The 20185-nt window shown below is 42.3% G+C and overlaps 3 protein-coding genes across 5 annotated transcripts in view; 1 reads left to right on the forward strand and 2 right to left on the reverse strand.

Annotated features, from left to right (window-relative positions):
* LOC138981618 (glycine N-acyltransferase-like) overlaps positions 1–2968 on the reverse strand; it is a 43531-nt gene extending 40563 nt beyond the window's left edge. The window contains exon 1 of the mRNA XM_070354596.1: positions 1584–2968. Within this exon, the coding sequence (XP_070210697.1) occupies positions 1584–1664 (81 nt within the window). The 5' untranslated portion in view covers positions 1665–2968. The remainder of the gene's footprint in view (positions 1–1583) is intronic.
* LOC138981621 (ADP-ribosylhydrolase ARH3-like) overlaps positions 1–20185 on the forward strand; it is a 197769-nt gene that overhangs the window by 161739 nt on the left and 15845 nt on the right. The window lies entirely within an intron of this gene.
* Positions 17232–20185, reverse strand: part of LOC138981620 (ATP-dependent RNA helicase DHX58-like) — a 33579-nt gene continuing 30625 nt past the window's right edge. For all 3 annotated transcript variants that reach the window (XM_070354598.1, XM_070354599.1, XM_070354597.1), the window contains exon 17: positions 17232–19517. In XM_070354598.1, the coding sequence (XP_070210699.1) occupies positions 18850–19517 (668 nt within the window). In that variant the 3' untranslated portion in view covers positions 17232–18849. The remainder of the gene's footprint in view (positions 19518–20185) is intronic.

Consider the following 20185-nt stretch of genomic DNA (forward strand, 5'->3'; position numbering starts at 1 on the left):
TTCCGGGGGAGCATGCCCCCGGATCCCCCTAGTTCGCGTGCCTGCTTTGCAGGCGCGCGCTTGCTTCGCCACTTCGCTGATTTGCCCCCCCCCCCAAAAACAAGAAGGGCAAAGCCCATACGACTCACATGCTTTACACATTTTTCCTACCAAAATACATGTGACCCAAGGTCAAGGTCATCCAAGGTCATGCAACACAAAGTTGTTAATTCAAGACATAGGAAGTACAATGGTGCTTATTGGCTCTTTCTACCATGAGATATGGTCACTTTTAGTGGTTCACTACCTTATTTTGGTCACATTTCATAAGGGTCAAAGTGACCTTGACCTTGATCATATGTGACCAAGTGTGTCTCATGATGAAAGCATAACATGTGCCCCACATAATTTTTAAGTTTGAAACAGTTATCTTCCATAGTTCAGGGTCAAGGTCACTTCAAAATATGTATACAATCCAACTTTGAAGAGCTCCTGTGACCTTGACCTTGAAGCAAGGTAAACCAAACTGGTATCAAAAGATGGGGCTTACTTTGCCCTATATATCATATATAGGTGAGGTATTGAATCTCAAAAACTTCAGAGAAAATGGGAAAAATGTGAAAAATAGCTGTTTTTTAGGCAACATTTATGGCCCCTGCGACCTTGACCTTGAAGCAAGGTCAAGATGCTATGTATGCTTTTTGGGGCCTTGTCATCATACACCATCTTGCCAAATTTGGTACTGATAGACTGAATAGTGTCCAAGAAATATCCAACGTTAAAGTTTTCCGGACGGACGGACGGACGGACGGACGGACGGACGACTCGGGTGAGTACATAGACTCACTTTTGCTTCGCATGTGAGTCGAAAAGGAGGAACCCCCCCCCCCCCCCCCCCCCCCCCCCTTACAACTCATTTGGTCCGGCCCTGCACAACAGAAAGTAAAAGAGAGAGACAGAAAAGGGGGAAGACAGTGTGTGTGTCTCACTCTGAATCAGTGTATGTGTGTGTGAGTGTATGTGAGTGTGTAACATTGTGTGTGTATGTGTGTGTGTGTGTGCGCATTACAGCGTGAGTGTTTGTGTGTGTCACAGAGTGTGTTTGTGTGTATTTGCTAGGTGACTGATCCACAGGGATATTCAAGTAATGTATACCGACTCCCATATATATATCCAGTGAATAAGACTAAAGATGACCCACAGTGAAAACTAATACATGTACATGTATCTCCTTGAAGTACTTGGTAGATCTACCTGTAGACTGGAGTAGCTTTTTAATGTGTAAAGGCACAGTCCTTCCCCTGTAAACTTTTTGGGTCACTGTCTCAGATCAATCCAGCCTTTTACATGGGATAAGACCTCTTGGACACAAATCATACGTCAACTGTGTAATGTCACATAACTATCAGAATCGCACTTTCCCCAAGAGCAACGCATGTTTGGATTGATTTCACTCCTCTCTCCTTGCTTGTTTACTTCGAGCACGTGTGGACTGGAAGTCAAAATCTTTGTCCGAGCTTCAACTTCAAACGGCATAACACTGCCGAACAGAGTAGCAGAGTTATTTCCAAAAATCATCTATTGATATCATAGATCATACATACCTTTGCTGAGCCAGGCAGGTCATTTTGAAGTTCATCTTTGAGTTTCACAATCTCTTCTTTGGACAACTGTTGAAAAATCATGGTGGTGGATGACTTAAATTTCTCAGGGAACCAGAGAGCCTCTGCCAGAGCTCAATCAAAATCGGCTTTGAAATCAAGCTTCAAATCAGAACAGTGTTTTTATCTATTTTAGTACAGTCTACCCTTTCTCAAATAATAAATGAATTACTTGTTGTGCACTTGCAAACCAGTTGCGCTGAGTAACACTGATGGCACAGAGTCCAATGATACTGAAATAATGAGAAATGTTACAGCTAAAGTGCAAAAGTGATGAGTTCTGACTGCAAGTCACCGGCAGAATCTATCCTCACTGAATTCTTTTTTTGCAGCTCAGTGTTGACAATATGGGTGCTGTTGTTGAAGTACGATGAACTGTGACACACCTGACTTTGTATCATCTATCACATACCCACATGGGTTTTTTTCACAGTCAGCACTTGATTCCAATTGGATGTCATTCAAAACGTTGTAAAAAAATAAAATAAAATAAACAGTAATCTGATGTACTTGGTGATGCAAATGTTCAGTTCAACCAGGAAGTTTGCTGAGTCAAGCGCTCGTTGAGATCTGCCTGCACAGCTGAAATATCACCCACACGTAGACGAACACTGTTTGTATTCCTGTTTTGGAAAAGGAAAGAGGTCAATGCTGTTCTAACACGCACTCCAAAATATATCAATATATATCCAGTCACACAACAAGAGAGGTCACCGCCTTAGAGTCGGTTTTGTTTTGGGTGCTAATAGATGATAAGAACGTAGCACACTTTCGGTTTGGTTGACGTCTGGCATCGAGCGGTGTGTCCTCAAAGAAGTTTCCAGACGCGCAGTCTGAAAGTGAAACGGTATACTTGCAGCCCCCACTTCAGATCGCTCGAAGTTCCGAAAAAGAGTTGAGAAAGCTTTCTGTAAGTGAGCCGATTCACATCGACAAATCTGTGGCAGATGAGTGATTGCCTAGTCTCTCACACCCGCTGCTTCGCTGGCTTCTTTCACAGCTCGTCCTAAACCAAGCGTTGATCAACACACGTTACGTCGACAGACAGACCACAAAACATGCCACAGTCAGTCTGTGCACACGCGCGCTTCGTCTCTCAGCGTGTCTCACACTGAATGGAAGTACCAAGTTCACCCCTACTCACAATCACAGCTCGAAGTCCTGTGGACTCTACATACATGTAACAGTGACATCACTTTTTCTTCACTTGCCCTTCCGTAGAAACCTTTTCGTGTTCCTGTTTTGAATCTGACAGACACGCGTGCGATCGCCCAAGGTGTGCGTGCAGGTTCTCCTTCAGTCCCTGTGTGTTTGTTTACCTGGGTGAAGGTCAGCCGGCTAGGAATCACGTGGGCCACACGCTAAGTTTTGACCTTTCCCTTGGAGGCGTAAATGGGGAGCGTTCTGTTACTGGTGTTGAAGCGGGAAACGGTGTTCGGGTTTCTTTCTAACTCACTCAAAGGAGCGATAGTTTATGACAATTTTAAATTGTATCTTCGAGTAAAATACGAAAGTGATTTTTTCTGTTGCAAGCTGTTTACGTTATTGATTGTGTACGTCAAATTCATAGGCCAGAGAATTTCCTTGCGCAACGTTTCTCCCCCATTGAAAAATAGAGTTAATGTATGCGGCATGCAGACGATCACATGATGTGCACTGCATGGCTTATTATTGCTGGCGCCAAAATCACATCATTACAATTTTAATGTGAAAATTAAAATTTTCACGAGAAAATTAAAATTATCAGTGAAAATTACAAGTTTTCTCCCCCAGATAACGATTAAATTTCAGCGGTTTTGACTAATGTAACATGATCCGTCTTGAAGTGGGCCAGAACTAAACATTGATTAATAATTATGTTCATGTGAAAATTGTAATTATCAAGTCATCATGCTAATTACTTAGTGTTAATTAGTAATTATCAGGTGTTCGTGTTTAACTTATGGTTTTGACGCCAGTAACTGAGCCGAGGACAAGACTAACAAGTCGCCGCGTGACTTGAAGCAATATAAAAACATTTAGTCAAGCTGTCGGCATCAAAGTAACAGTTTAACACTAACAAAAACAGTCAGCGCAGAGACAATATTAAAATAGTCTCGACTAACCACACCCAAACTGACCGTATGAGACGGGTCACGTCCGCGTAGCCGTGCGAACGCAGTACTTATTTTCTGTAATTCTGAGCACATTTTTAAACATGACATATGTATATATTTTTGAATTCAGGAGAAATTGAGGAATACGATTCAATCCTTTTTAAATCTGTTGGTGAAAATTCGATTTTAATGACAACTTTAAATTAGCAAACTAGTTAACTAATTTTTAGCTGCCAAGCTGAGATTCAATCCCATAGTCCGGACTTCGTCGAACTTGATTGCTTGACCAAAATTTCAATCAATTTGATTTAAAAAAATGAGGGCGTGACAGTGCTGCCTCAACTTTCACAAAAAGCCGGATATGACGTCATCAAAGACATTTATCGAACAAATAAAAACAAGTCTGGGGATATCATACCCAGGAACCATCTTGAACACACGGCCAGTACCGTGTAACTGGCCTTGCACGGAACGATCCAAGGGGGGCAATCTCAGTCATCTCAAAGAGGGAAATCCAAACGCAATCCGCTTTGTTCGATTTTATGGGCTTGGACGATAGAGAAAAATAAGAAAAGCAAAAGCTGGAGTCCAGTCTGGACAAAACTGCTATCAAGAACGCAGAATTGATTTTTTCTGAGTTTTTTTTTAGCCGTAAGCGCCATGTTTATCGGAGCAGGAAACTCTTCCAGAGTGAGGCCCCTTCGTTGATGCATGTCAACAAGCATCAGATGTGCGAGAAGCGAAATTGTGCCGCAACTTCCTGCTCCAATTTAGAACACTGAATCATAAATTGCCTATACAAAAAGGTAGGACTCTTGGTATTCCCAGACAAGACAGAATCTGTCACAAATGTTCATCAGGTGACCTTGGGGACGAGTTCCATTATATTTTTGTATGTCCTTTTTTTACCAATTATAGAAAACAGTTGTTACGGTGCTATCATTATGCCCGCCCCAATTCAGTTAAATTCAGAGAGCTTTTTTCCACTACAAAAAAGAGTTTATTGCTAAAACTCGCAAAGTTCATGACACTTGTCATGGACTGTTTGAGAAGCGAGTAAAATTTAATTCTCTTTTAGCTTTATACTCCGTTATCTGTTTTGTGTTGTTTGTAATAGTATTTTTGTCCTTATGTTAACTCACCCATCACCCCCCCTCCCTCCCCCTTCCCCCCATTTCCCATAGTAAAGAAATGTATGTAATCACTTTGCACTTGTAGTGTTTTATTATTATTATTATTATTATTATTATTATTATTATTATTATTATTATTTATTATTATTATTGTTGAATTGTTTCTTGTATTGTTTTTGCTCTCCCTCACCCCTCAACTCCCTTTTCTGTACATAGTCTGATTTCTTTTTGTTTTAGTTCCTTTTATTTGGTGTTGAAAGAAATGTGTTTTTATTGTGTTTTTTAATTTTCCATGTACCCTCACGGGGTTTTTATCGGAATAAAACTTGACTTGACTTGACTTGACTTGACTTGACTTGATAAACATGGCGCTTACGGCAAACAAAAAAACTCAGAAAAAATCAATTCTGCGTTCTTGATAGCAGTTTCGTCCAGACTGGACTCCAGCTTTTGCTTTTCTTATTTTTCTCTATCGTCCAAGCCCATAAAATCGAACAAAGCGGATTGCGTTTGGATTTCCCTCTTTCAAATGACTGAGATTGCCCCCCTTGGATCGTTCCGTGTCAAGGCCAGTGTTCAAGATGACCCAGGAACTCTCATGTGAAATTTCATGAAGATCGCCGGTCCAGTAGTTTTCTCTGAATCGCTCTACTATACACACGCACACACACACACACACGCAAACACACCACCACCCTCGTCTCGATTCCCCGTCTGTGTTAAAACATTTAGTCAAAACTTGACTAAATGTAAAAATGAGTCATTAACACTGTCACTGAGTTAACATTATCGCTGTGACTGAATCAGTACACAGAACATGTATATTAGTAATTACTAATTTTCAGGTGATATTGGTAACCTCAGGTTTTGGGGCTAATAAGCCGTCATACTGGCTGATGGGTTTTTGCCAGCCGAGTGCGTGGAGCTGTAAGAAAGGTATCTGTTGTCATAGGATGACGACGTGAGGTGACTGAGCCGCAAGTAGTTTTACCGTGAAAACAATACACACAGTCTGACTGATCAGAGAGGGAAAATAAATTTGCAGTTGAAAAAGTTAATCAAAGTGATTGTCAATCAGTAAAGCCACTATTTGCTGGCCGGCCATACTAACACGATTTAACCGCAGGGGCGAATCCAGGGGGGGTTTCCGGACCCCCCCCCCCCCCCCCCCCCCCAGCCTAAACAAAATTATAAAGAAAGAAAGAAAATAAAGACAAACTGATGGCTCAATTTGCATCAGATTGCTCCATTTCCCCCCTGGGAGCCGGCCTTTGTCTTCTAAGTGACTTGGGAAAGTAGTTAGGCAATTTCTTGACTCAGGTTGCACCAGATCGGTCAATTGTCCTTGTTTAGATCCAAATTTGTCTTCTTAAAGGGCAGCTGTTGGGTTGTGGCTCTCAAAATCTGTTCATCAGAAGGAGTTCTCATGTAACTGAAACTATACTTAAAAGTTACTTGGTGATTTTAACAGCTTGATAACACAAGTCCCAAGATTTTAGACATGCTACAATGTCTTTAATCGAAGAAAGTTTGCATTCTTGGCTGAGTCAATGCAGCCCGCTCGAAAATTACTTCCCTTGGACGCGTGACGTCAGCCGAGGAATCGGCCGGGTTAAAAATGATGTGATCCGCCCCTGAACCGGTGTCGTCGGAACTGAAACCTCTGCTGAAACAATCCTTCTCATTGCGGTCAATGCGCATGCGCCAATCTTGGACTTAAAAAATGCGACCCGGCGGCTTTGACCGAACGAACCATGGGTTAGGGTTAGGATTAGGGTAAGGGTAAGGGTTAGGGTTAGGTTGTTCACGACCTGATTAATCTCCCCATGTTAGCGCATGCGCATTGACCGCAATTTGAAGGATTGTTCAGGCCGAGACTGAGTTTTCAGTTCGTGAAACCGGCTTGGTTGAATGATTGCTGTTCCTGCTTGACCGCAGCGAATTTTGAGAGTGGCACAAGAACCACGTTCCAATATTATTAGTGCATTTAGTCAAAGTCAGTTTCACTAGTTCAGATAGACCAGGACTGAATCGAGACGAGGGTGGTTGTGGTGTTCTCTTTGTCTTGTAGTCGTGTGTGTGTGTGTCGTGTGTGTGTGTGCCGTGTGTGTGTGTGTCTAGAGCGATTTCCACTCCCACAAAACTACGCGACAGATCTTCATGAAATATTACATACAAATAGAGAATACTACATGGCTTGTTGTGTCGTACCAGATTTACACGAGTTTGTTTTTTTAAATATTGAACTGCGAGCGAAAGCGAGCTGTTCACTATTTGAAAAAGCAACGAGTGTAAATCTGGTACGACACAGCAAGCAATGTAGTATTCTGTTTATTCTGGGGGAAAGGCCCCAATTAACGGACACTTAAGGTTAAACCCATTTTTCTCACAAAGTATATAACATAGCGCAATTTTGAAAACGGATTATTGTAGATCTAACCTACCTTTATCTTCATGTTGAAAAAGAATTGAAAAATGTGTTATACGTTAAAAGTTATTACGGTTTGAATTTTTCGGCAAATTGTCCGGTTTTGGGAAACCTACTGCCTAAATCCGGACAGGGGGTCACCAAAATCCGGACACGAAATTCGCTGCTTAATAGAGTAACAAAAGTTGCAGAAACCATGTTTTAATTAACAATTGCAACCGTTTTCTTTTTCGTGAACGTTCATGTATTTTTACATTTAATTATTATGTTGGTTTTTGCAACTTTTGTCAGTCAAAAAGCAAGTTTTTATGAAGATATGTATCTTTTTCTCGAGAGAGGGTTATGCGTTATTTTTAGTCAAGCCAGGGACCTATAAAATATAGGTCTATGGTCAAGCGAATTAACCGCACGTTCAACTACACACACACACACACACACCACACACCACACACACACACACACACACATATTTATTACATATTGGTCCCTGATATTACACATTATTACATAGTCCGTTATTTGGGCGCACGTGGTGGACGGTATTTGGAAAACCCCACTAGTTGGAGTTACAATGCAGCTGTTGTAGCCTGTTGATAAATGCGTTCATTGAGTACGTCGTATTGCATGGTATTTACTAATAGAGTGTATGTACTATCTACTTCAACCAATCAATTCATCTTAGAAAGTCGTAACTTCTTGCTGCACTTAGTTTACAAATGTCTAAAATTACAGTGAGAGTGCGAAAAACAGAAAACCACTTTCCGTGCAGAATGCGTGCGTTCAGTCGCCATGTTGCTTTGGTGCGAAGTGTGAGGGGATATCAATGAATCGTTTCGCGCAAAAAAATTTTTGTTGTGACCTCCCATTTCTGAGATATTGCTTGTCCGTTATTAGGCGCCCGTCCGGTAATTAGGGCCTTTCCCCTACATACTATACTTGCGTGTTATGTTACTGAAAATGTCTTGCAGTCGAGGCAGCTAAATTGAAGACGCTTGTTTTGGAACCTCGATCTCTTCTAAAGCCTCGTGCAATCTAGTACGTCAAAGCAAAGAAACGTCACTCTGAAAGTGTGGCGTGACGTGTTAGTTCTAAAGATTCACCGAGGGTAATTAGCGAGCGCAATTTTTGTTTCTATAATGACGTTTGTCTCGGTGACTTTGGCATCATAAGCACTGAGTGGAAAAACAGGTCCCTGCCAGACTTGCTTGACATGACCTCATTTACATGATATACACACGTGTGATTTGAACGATTATTATCTCACGGGTGTCTCTCTCACGTATGTAGGATAAAAATTCTTCTACATTTTTCAGTTTTTACATTTAGTCAAGTTTTTACCTGGAAATCGAGACGAGGGTTGTGGTGTGTGTGTGCGCGTGTATAGAGCGATTCCGAGAAAACTGCTGGACCGATTTTCATGAAATTTCACATGAGAGTTCCTGGGCACGATATCCCCAGACGATTTTTTTATTTTTTCGATAAATATCTTTGTTGACGTCATATCCGGATTTTGGTGAAAGTTGAGGCGGCTCTGTCATGCCCTTATTTTTCAATTAAATTGATTTAAATTATTTTTGTCAAACTGGCATTCTTTGTTTCTCTCCTGGCTATGGGATTGCATTGCCATTTCAGCTTGAAACTGAGCTTGTTTTTAATCAAGTTATTTTGTTAATTAAAGTTGTCATTAACGTTAAATTTTCTCTATCATATTTGAAAAATGATTGCATTATATTCTTTATCATCTCCTGAATCCAAACATATATATATATACATATGTTGTGCTTGCATAGAAGTTACGCGACTTGTTTCTCAGTCTCAAGTGTTACTTCACATGGCTACCAAATTAACATCAGTAATCATTTGCACATGCCACTGGCTTTGGTGAGGTCGTTCAGTCTGTTCCAATCGTTTCTGTTACAATCGTTTTGCAGGCTGTATGCATACGACGTTTTCTTCTTTTAGTTCTTCCTCTTTTTTTAAATGTGTGGGTGGGTGTTTTGTTTTTGATATTTAGAAGACTCCGAAACCGTGACGGCTGTTGTAACGATCTCAAGTTTCTCCCCGGCGAGCAGTCAAGTTCGCGGCACCTGCCTTGTTGATATCGCATAAACTGACTCCACACCGTAAAATGTGAACCGCGAGCTCAAGTTGTTTTTTTGTTTGTTTGCGCCCAACCGACCACGAAGGGCCATATCAGGGCGGTGCTGCTTTGACATATATATATAACGTGCGCCACACACAAGACAGAAGTCGCAGCACAGGCTTCATGTCTCACCCAGTCACTATTATTCTGACACCGGACCAACCAGTCCTAGCCGACTAACCCCATAATGCCAGACGCCAGGCGGAGCAGCCACTAGATTGCCAATTTTAAAGTCTTAGGTATGACCCGGCCGGGGTTCGAACCCACGACCTCCCGATCACGGGGCGGACGTAGGCCAACCGTGCCGATTAGCTCAAGTTGTCGTAATCTTCTGAAATTTTACTTGAAGTACTTCTTGTGTGTACACATCAGGGCCGGACTACCGGGGGGGGGGGGGGGGGGTTATGGGGGTTGCGCAACCCCCCTCCCCCCTAGCCTAAACATGTACCTCACTTATTTAAAACATTTTTTATTATTGTTTATTTTATGCCGTTTCATGCAAGGAGCGACCATTTTCCTATCTCAGAATATGACCTACCCATCAGCTTCAGGGGGCTTCGCCCCCTGACCCCCACAAGGGGCTCTGCCCCTTGGGGAACATCCCCCTGGACCACCACTGGCAACCCCCCCCCCCCCCCCCTCTATGCCTCTTAGCCTAGTCCGCCGGCCCTGCACATAATTATGATGCTGAAAGGTTCACAACAATCCAACGAGTCTTTACTGAGTGAAAGGATTAGGCTATTGCTTTTTGTCGTGGAACCAGTCTCTCAAAACAAGTTGCCTCAAAAATAACTTCAAGTGTTCAGTTCGACCAGCAACTGCCGACATCAGTACCAGTCAGTCGAGATGGCCGGAAATCTAGCCATACCGTGGCAAAACAACCTGTACTGCATAAATAATTGCCTAAAGATATTACCTAATCTGAATTTGTGTTGAGTTTTATTGGGTACCAAGTTATGTTTTTGTCGGGTCGATGATTTTGAAGGTGGCCTCATTAGACCCCCCGTATATTCGGTGGTGTAGCCTATAGGTTTCACTCGCGCCCCGCGTTTGTTTGGTTCTATCATAGACCTAATATAGGTCCCTGGTTCTATGTTTCTTTGTTTTTCTGTTTCTCCTAGCTCTGTCCCATGTGTCCGCACTGAGATTTCTGGTGTTTATGGGTCCGTCGATTGAGCTGAAATGTGATGTGTACCTGGAAAGTCATGGTACACGCACACACACACACATATATACACCGATACCCACGCGTGCACACGGCACACACACGCGCCGCCTTCGTATTGCTCACAGGCTCTGAGTGGCACGACAGCATGTTTGTGCAACCGTTCAAATCAGCTGTCGCAAAGGTAAATATGCGCAAAGTTGTCAAAGGGAGTTTCAAAGTGTGCACAAGTTCGTTGATGATAACAGGGACCTTTATTTAGAGGGATAGGAAACTCATAGGTAGGTCTATGATGATACCGACTTCAAGCAGCGTGCTGGCAGCCGCGTTGGTGGAGTGCTTCGTCAGGTCATGTGCCCTGCGTCAGGTCATCTGCTCGTCAGGCGATGCGGTCAAAGATGATGCGGTTGGCTGTCTCTCTGACACACACACACGCACCAACGCACGCACACACACCATTCAGTCAGTCTCAGTGACACGGTATACCCGCCAGTTCTAGTGTCAGCCGAGTTCCGGGAGTCCACGGTCAGGTCGTGTGCCCCGTTTTAGGTCAGTCGTGTGTAGGGATTACTGGCTTTTCTGGTTACCCCTTCTCCCTCTTTGTCACACACACACTCTCACACACATGCATACTGACACCAGGGCTGAGGTGCACGATAAAGTTACCTCCCAAACGGTAGCCACCCGCAGTGTTGGTGGATTGGTTGAAACTGAGATGTGTTGTGATTTCAACGAATCAGAACCCGCGGTTTGTTCTCTCCCGTTTGGGTGGCACCCTTTTTCGGTTCGTGTACCTCAGCCCTGGGCAACTCGTCTCTGGTGTATGAGAGGGAGGGAGTTCCAAAATGAGGCAGGTGCACAGACTGGTTAGGCTGGGGGGAGCGTTGCGTGTGTGTGTAAGACGGAGAGAAAGAGAGTGAGAGCATGTGTGTGTGCGTGAGAGAGTAAGAGGGAAAAAGAACAAGGTTCCTCTTTCGACAAGGTTCCTCACCAGCGCCTTCAGCACAAACTCCACTACTACGGAGTTCGGGGTTCCACTCTAAACTGGATTCAATCTTTCCTGTCCGACAGAACACAAAGGGTGGCAATCGAGGGAGTCCAATGAACACCAGCACCAGTAACATCAGGTGTGCCCCAAGGCACAGTGCTAGGACCCCTCCTATTCCTGCTATATATTAACGACATGCCAGACGTCGTCAAAAATTCCAAAGTAAAACTGTTTGCTGACGACAGCCTCCTGTTTAGAAACATCTCAAATCAACAAGACCAGACGCTGCTCCAACAAGACCTGGAAGCGCTAGAGAAATGGGAGCAAGAATGGCAAATGGAGTTCAATCCAAGCAAATGTGTGGTAATGAACATCATGCCAAACAAGAATAAGATACTTCTTCCATCCAATTACCACCTCCATGGACAGACTCTTGAAACAACGACAGAGAGCAAATATCTAGGAGTTACTATTACAAGTAACCTTTCTTGGGGCAGGCACGTAGAAACAGCTGCAGCGAAGGGAAACAGGACAGTCGGCTTCCTCCGAAGGAACTTCAATTAAGGAGTGCACTCCAAAAGTGAAAGCGGCAACCTACATCACAATGGTCCGCCCCACCCTTGAGTATGCCTCGACTGTCTGGAATACGCACGAACAACAGCACAACAACCTGCTCGAGTCAGTCCAAAAAAGAGCAGCCAGATATGTCCACAATAACTACAGGGAAAAAGAGCCTGGCACCGTCACCAACATGCTGACAAACTTAGGATGGAAGAGCCTCGAAGAACGAAGACATAACAGTCGGCTAGCGATGATGTTTAAAATTAAAAAAGACATGGTCGGCATTGATAAGACCGCGTTCCTCAAACCATCAGACACGAGAACGAGAGGGAATAGGATCCATCAAGAACAGGACTACCACCCTTCACTGTTCCACTCCTTTTTTCCGTGGACCACATCAGAGTGGAACAAGCTCCCGATCTCCACCACATCCGCCCCCTCCCTTGAGTCGTTCATGTCACGACTCGGTGGCAGCAGAGCCCTGCAGCCATCCACCTCCCTCCCATAGCCGTTGATGGCTTGTACAAAGTTTTAACAACCCCAAAACCTAGCCAAGCTCCTCTCCACTGCCCTCCTGCATCCCCCCTACCCCCCCCCCCCCCTCCCCCAGCTTTGGCTTTTTAACTTCCTTACACGACTGGCACAGACTGCAATGGGGGCCAACAGTGTATGGACATCACCGCGGGACCTTCAACATTCAAGAAATTCGATCCGGTCCCCCACGGGAAGAAGAAGAAGAAGTTTATGCAAGAGGAGACTGAGTAAAAGACATGGCCGACAGGGGTTGTTTTTCCCAGTGAACTTCTAGCGACTCATTCTGATAAACACACACCTTTATGCCGGACCACAAAACACAATCACAATTACAGACACCTTTCAGACCTTTCTTCTGCATTTTTTCCAACAAATGTTTATAAAAAGGTTAAAAATGTATTGCTGTAGAAAAGATGGTATCCATCAAATAAAGATGGATATATCACATTACAAGAATAAGAACAGGTTACATATGTTTTAAGTATTTCACTCGAGAAATCACCTTAAAGTAATAGTGTGTATAACTATATCAGAAAATAAAAAACCGATCCATGTGTCCCCGTTATTTTGGAATGTTATCAGTCTATCTGTGTCAATTTTTTTTAAATATATTGATAAATAAACATGAAAACTCTGGACAGTCCAAATTTGTTTACTACATCGGACAGTGCACACAAAAAACTGTTAAAGTTAAAGCTTTTACAAAATAAAATTTTAAAGTCAATGCATCAGAGCAAAAGATGCTGAACAACGCACACAAAAAAACCAAAAAAAAGGTTGGACATCTTGAGTGCACAAGGGTCCAGTACCCAGGTTTGATAAAATGTCACCAAAAAGGTACAGAATTTACAGAAATGGCGCACAAGAATATAGGGTTGTAAGCAAAATAAGCTGTTCAGGACTTTTCTTCATTTAACAAAAACATTTGGTATGTACACACATTAGACCCTGCCGAGTCCACAACGTTCAAATTGTAGACATCAGCAAATTTTCATCTGCTGATATGGTTTCCAGTGCAAAATGTCAGTGTGTTGTGGGACATGTACATGGTTTTTCTTCACACTATTCAATATGTTGAAACGTAAATGTTAAACCTTTTTCACGTTTTCCAAGTCACATTACCGGTATGTGATCCATAGCCTAAGAAAAATGATGAAATATTTGAAATTATTCTGTAAAACTTCAGATAATCTCAAATGCCAAAATAGCCTACTACTGATTTTTCAAATGGTGACATCCATTCATAAACTGAATAAACAATGATGTCATGTCAGGGTCATGTCTTTAAAAACAGTGTTTTGGTATAGAAGCATATAATGTCCATCCTATGTGGATCATGTATTTCCAGTCATGTATTTCCAGCTCATAAAAGTCAGGGTGCAATATCACAGTCTGAGTCAGCATTTAAGTGTACACACTCAACAGAAAGAATTTCTTTCTCAATATGCAAACACAAAGGACAATCACCTGGTACACCTGGAAGGGAATTTTTGTTCCCTTATAGATAGGCGCTGAACTTTGGTCCCATGCAGGCAAACACAACAAACGATGGAGCAACAACAAAATAAAATGGTTTCTTGATGCCCTACACAAACAATTTTTGCCAAAGAGCAAATACAACAAGAAAAATGTTCATTCAAAATGAACAGCGTCGATGCAATGTCCACCAAAGATTTATTTTGGGAAGTGTTAAAGGTTAGGGTCAAAAGTTAATGAATTGCATGTTGTGCTGGATATATAAATTGTTTATTTCAGTCAATGCTTGATTCATAAGTACATTTTTCAGCATGGTGCATCTACAGGAGGGTGCTCCAACAATGATGCATAGTGCCAACATTTAGCGCAAACTTTTCACAACAGTGCATTATTACCACAAAGCGCATACAGCGATTATATAGTAGCAAGTTGCACTAAACATTTGAACAAAATGCATTTTGTTCAAATGTTAACAGCACAGCACCAAGTTTTGCATAAGTGCACAACAGCACTGACCATTTCACAAAAGTGCATAACAGCTGTGACAATTTTACAAAAGTGCATTGACCATTTCAGGCAGATGGCTAACATGCAGATTTCGCTTTTGTCTGTCTTTCTTTGAAAAGTAGGCATGTTCAAGATCGATGAAGTCATGAGCAATTGGGTTAGATGACAGAAAAGATTCAAAAACGTCAGATTCAGTTAGATGACAGAAAAGATTCAAAAACGTCAGATTCAGTGTTTTGGGCACTGTTGAACAGGAACATTCTCTCCTGTTCAACAAATGTGGGTTCAATTCAAAAGCAACATTGTCACAGATAGGCTAGTGTTACATTTCTGTAAAGTTTCAAAAACATCTTCCATGTTTTGGTTACTGTTGAACAGAGGCATATTTTCCTGTTCAAAAAAGTCTGATACAAATTGTCGTAGTTGTGGGTTAAGGTTCGATCTATACTGTCCTTCAAACGAGTCGTAGAACCGTCATTGTCACAGATAGTGTTACATTTCTGTTTTACATTCAAACGAGTCGTAGAAGTAGTAGTACATTTGCGTTTGGTTGTTATATTTAGTCAAGTTTTGACTAAATATTTTAACATCGAGGGGGAATCGAAACGAGGGTCGTGGTGTATGTGCGTGTGTCTGTGTGTGTGTGTGTGTGTGTGTGTAGAGCGATTCAGACTAAACTACTGGACCGATCTTTATGAAATTTGACATGAGAGTTCCTGGGTATGAAATCCCCGAACGTTTTTTTCATTTTTTTGATAAATGTCTTTGATGACGTCATATCCGGCTTTTCGTGAAAGTTGAGGCGGCACTGTCACGCCCTCATTTTTCAACCAAATTGGTTGAAATTTTGGTCAAGTACTCTTCGACGAAGCCCGGGGTTCGGTATTGCATTTCAGCTTGGTGGCTTAAAAATTAATTAATGACTTTGGTCATTAAAAATCTGAAAATTGTAAAAAAAAATAAAAATTTATAAAACGATCCAAATTTACGTTTATCTTATTCTCCATCATTTGCTGATTCCAAAAACATATAAATATGTTATATTCGGATTAAAAACAAGCTCTGAAAATTAAATATATAAAAATTATTATCAAAATTTTTTTTTCGAAATCAATTTAAAAACACTTTCATCTTATTCCTTGTCGGTTCCTGATTCCCAAAATATATAGATATGATATGTTTGGATTAAAAACACGCTCAGAAAGTTAAAACGAAGAGAGGTACAGAAAAGCGTGCTATGCAGCATAGCGTAACCACTACCCCGCTCTTCTTGTCAATTTCACTGCCTATGCCGTGAGCGGTGGACCACGAGTATACGGTCTTGCTGCGTTGCATTGCGTTCAGTTTCATTCTGTGAGTTCGACAGCTACTTGACTAAATATTGTATTTTCGCCTTACGCGACTTGTTTTTTCTTTTAGATTCCTGTCACTCATACTAGCAGTATTGATTGAGGTACATAAATCTGTTGATGTACAGGGATGACTTGTTTGTAATGAATCCTTGTTTCCTCCACATTGAGTTTGCATTGCAGTTGGACAGAAATGAACACATTGATAATGGCTTTTGAGAAAATCAATCAATTCTGCAAAGGAATTAACTTGATGACATCAAAACTGCAGCGCCATTTGAAGAATGGTTACCATTTCTGTTTCTTTGATGGAAATCAAACAAATAAAAACATTGACTATCCAAGTTACCATGAATGGCAATAGTTGACTCCTGAAAAGTAGCAAGGATATAATTTGAGACGATAAACGCCTGATGCAATCCCTCCTCAAGGTCAGTCAACTCAAAACCTTCATCATTCGCAACATCAGTAGGCAACACAGCGGGATTCGTATGTCCAGAAATCATGTCGAAAAAATATTACATTTCAAAAGCATGTCCAACCACAGTTGTTGGCAAGTCCGTGTCCGAAGTAGCCTTCAGTGTGTGTATATGTATTCATGTGACAGAGAACGTGACCTCATTGTTCAATCCTCTCTCTCTCTTCTTTCTCATTCGAACGCACACACGCAAGAACGTAGCCTACGCACGCATGCACGCGCACGCACGCACACACACACACACACACACACCCCGCTGACGCACACGGCAAACCACGCACACACACACTGACTGTCGGCAAGCATCTCTTTTTGTTATATTTAGTCAAGTTTTGACTAAATATTTTAACATCGAGGGGGAATCGAAACGAGGGTCGTGGTGTATGTGCGTGTGTGCATGTGTGCGTGTGTGTGTGTCTGTGTTTGTGTGTAGAGCGATTCAGACTAAACTACTGGACCGATCTTTATGAAATTTGACATGAGAGTTCCTGGGTATGAAATCCCCGAACGTTTTTTTCATTTTTTTGATAAATGTCTTTGATGACGTCATATCCGGCTTTTCGTGAAAGTTGAGGCGGCACTGTCACGCCCTCATTTTTCAACCAAATTGGTTGAAATTTTGGTCAAGTAATCTTCGACGAAGCCCGGACTTCGGTATTGCATTTCAGCTTGGTGGCTTAAAAATTAATTAATGACTTTGGTCATTAAAAATCTGAAAATTGTAAAAAAAAATAAAAATTTATAAAACGATCCAAATTTACGTTTATCTTATTCTCCATCATTTGCTGATTCCAAAAACATATAAATATGTTATATTCGGATTAAAAACAATCTCTGAAAATTAAATATATAAAAATTATTATCAAAATTAAATTGTCCAAATCAATTTAAAAACACTTTCATCTTATTCCTTGTCGGTTCCTGATTCCAAAAACATATAGATATGATATGTTTGGATTGAAAACACGCTCAGAAAGTTAAAACAAAGAGAGGTACAGAAAAGCGTGCTATCCTTCTTAGCGCAACTACTACCCCGCTCTTCTTGTCAATTTCACTGCCTTTGCCATGAGCGGTGGACTGACGATGCTACGAGTATACGGTCTTGCTGAAAAATGGCATTGCGTTCAGTTTCATTCTGTGAGTTCGACAGCTACTTGACTAAATATTGTATTTTCGCCTTACGCGACTTGTTTTCTTTACCTTTGTTTATTGTGTTTTCGATATTTGTGTTTATTTTTTGCTTGACTTATCTGTTTTATTTTAATGTTTGCTATCCACATCGTGTGATAAATGCCAGTTTCTTCTCAGTCTCCGAGTCAGTTTAGTTTCTGCACGCCGCTTTGGTACTCCTTGTTTTTCTAACTGGTGTATTGTGCGCGACTGATTTGCGGATTTATTTTTATTCCTTTCATATGCAGTTGAAGTGTTGTGGGTGTTATTGTCTGTATATGCTATGTTGCGTCTGTGTATGCCTACAAGAATTTTGGGTGTAATGTGCCTGTGGTCTGCTCGCAGTCGAGCACAGAAAACATGGCGGCGCCCTGTGCCAAATTCGTGGAAAGTCTTTCCCGACCGCAGATACCAGCGTCGTCTGCGACGCTGGAATTATGATGAAAAATCTTAAAAAAGAACTACATGTCTCCCAAATCAAATTTGAAAACAAAAATGAGTACATTTACAACATAACCACAACAAGGTCTGTTCACTGATTATTTAAATTGAAAATAATGCAAAGAATACATGTACTTAAACATGCATGTACCTGGCAGGCCCGGTTTTCTGAACAAAGAGAATAGTCAAAACCATAAAAAAAAAAACTAAAATGGAGGTAAATCTACAGACGTAATGAACTAAACATCTGAAAAACTAGTGTCTTAAAAAGGGGGGAGATCCCAAACCATGGGGTCTTAAAATGGCAGATCAATCAATCAATTGATGAGTCTTATATCGCGCATATTCCGTGGGTACAGTTCTAGGCGCTCTGCAGTGATGCCGTGTGAGATGAAATTTTATACGGCCAGTAGATTGCAGCCATTTCGGCGCATATTTACCTTTCACGGCCTATTATTCCAAGTCACACGGGTATAGGTAGACAATTATTAACTGTGCCTAAGCAATTTTGCCAGGAAAGACCCTTTTGTCAATCGTGGGATCTTTAACGTGCACACCCAATGTAGTGTACACGGGGGGAGGTTCGGACACCGAAGAGAGTCTGCACACAAAGTTGACTCTGTGAAATAAATTTCCGCCGAACCTGGGATCGAACTCACGCTGGCAGCGGCCAACTGAATACAAATCCAGCGCGCTACCAACTGAGCTATATCCCCGCCCAGCGTGGTCACCCTGACATTTTAAACTCCTTGGGAAATCAGACGCTTCTCTGCCACCTCCTCCAGTTCCTCTTCAGTGATCTCCTCAACGTTGAATGGGGCGTCTGCCCACTTGACCTTCTCTACCCGCTTCTTGTTGGTGATGGTGTCCAGGAGCCAAAAGCCCTCCAGTTTCAGGGCAGCGAACTCTTCGTCAGTTGGAAGGTGTCTGACAAGGCAGCCCCAGTCATGGTTGCATCCCTTGCAGTGCACTTTCGCAATCTTCTCCAGGTTGTGCTGGAAGAGTTCGTTGGCTTTTCCTCTACGCTCCACCCGCTTCCATCTGTCCTGGAAGTCCTCTGCAATAACCAGACGGTTCGAGGGACCATAGAGGCGCAGATCCGTTGACATGCAGGCATCGCAGTGGCATTTCCGACACAACAGTCGGTAGGCCGGCGCAGAGCTGTCCAACAGACGTCGCTTTAGTTTGGCTCTGTCAGCGGCTGCTTTGCGCTTGTTCCACTCAGACGTCTGCCAGTTTCTCATGTCGTGGAGGAATTCATTCTCGTTGGCGTCTATCTGTTTCTGAGCTTCAACGATGGCTTTGTTCATGAGTTGTTCGGAAGCTAGGTTCCCCTTATACTTGTCAATGCTGCCCTGAGTCTGGTCACCAACGATGCAATACTGGCTGTCCATTCGCCTGGCACGACCTTAAAGTCAAAAGAAAGAGTTGGTTATGTTGTGCTGTTTTCTGTTTTCGTTGTTTGTTTTGTTTTGTTTTGTTTTGTGTGTGTGTGTGTGTGTGTGTGTGTGTGCTGCATGCGTGTGCAGTGATGTTCCGAGGCGTCGGTCATCGGTCATAGACCGATTTAGGTTGTAAAATGACCGATTGCAAACACCTCTGTCCCGTCAAATGTCCGATCCGATCGCGAAGTCAGCGGTCATTGTCCGATAGTATTACGTCTAGAGCGGTCACTGCAAGAAGAATATGTACAAACTGAAGTATCAAACCCCGTTAAAACGAGTTCGAATCGGGGCCTACTTGAACTTCAATTTTCACTCTCGGTCAAACAATAACACAAGGGACGCAACTCTCGACCGAACAATATTACAAGAGCCACAACTCTCGCTACTTTTGACAGCGACACTTTACTTCCGCCGCCACATTTCTGCAAAGATGCCGCCGAAGAAAAAGGTTTGCGTGTGTGCAGGGCAGAGTTCCGAGAGCTCAAACAAACTGTCATATCCATCGTCGAACGCTGAAGAAAGAAGAAAACTGTCATATCGCAGGGATACCCCAGGGACAGTTTTGTTTCTCTGTGGCAGCTGATTGCTAAGTTGCTAAGTTCCACAGAGCTGCCTTCCCACACCTCATGAA

The sequence above is a fragment of the Littorina saxatilis genome, linkage group LG12, assembly GCF_037325665.1.
Source record: "Littorina saxatilis isolate snail1 linkage group LG12, US_GU_Lsax_2.0, whole genome shotgun sequence".
In the NCBI taxonomy this organism is placed as follows: Eukaryota; Metazoa; Mollusca; class Gastropoda; order Littorinimorpha; family Littorinidae; genus Littorina; species Littorina saxatilis.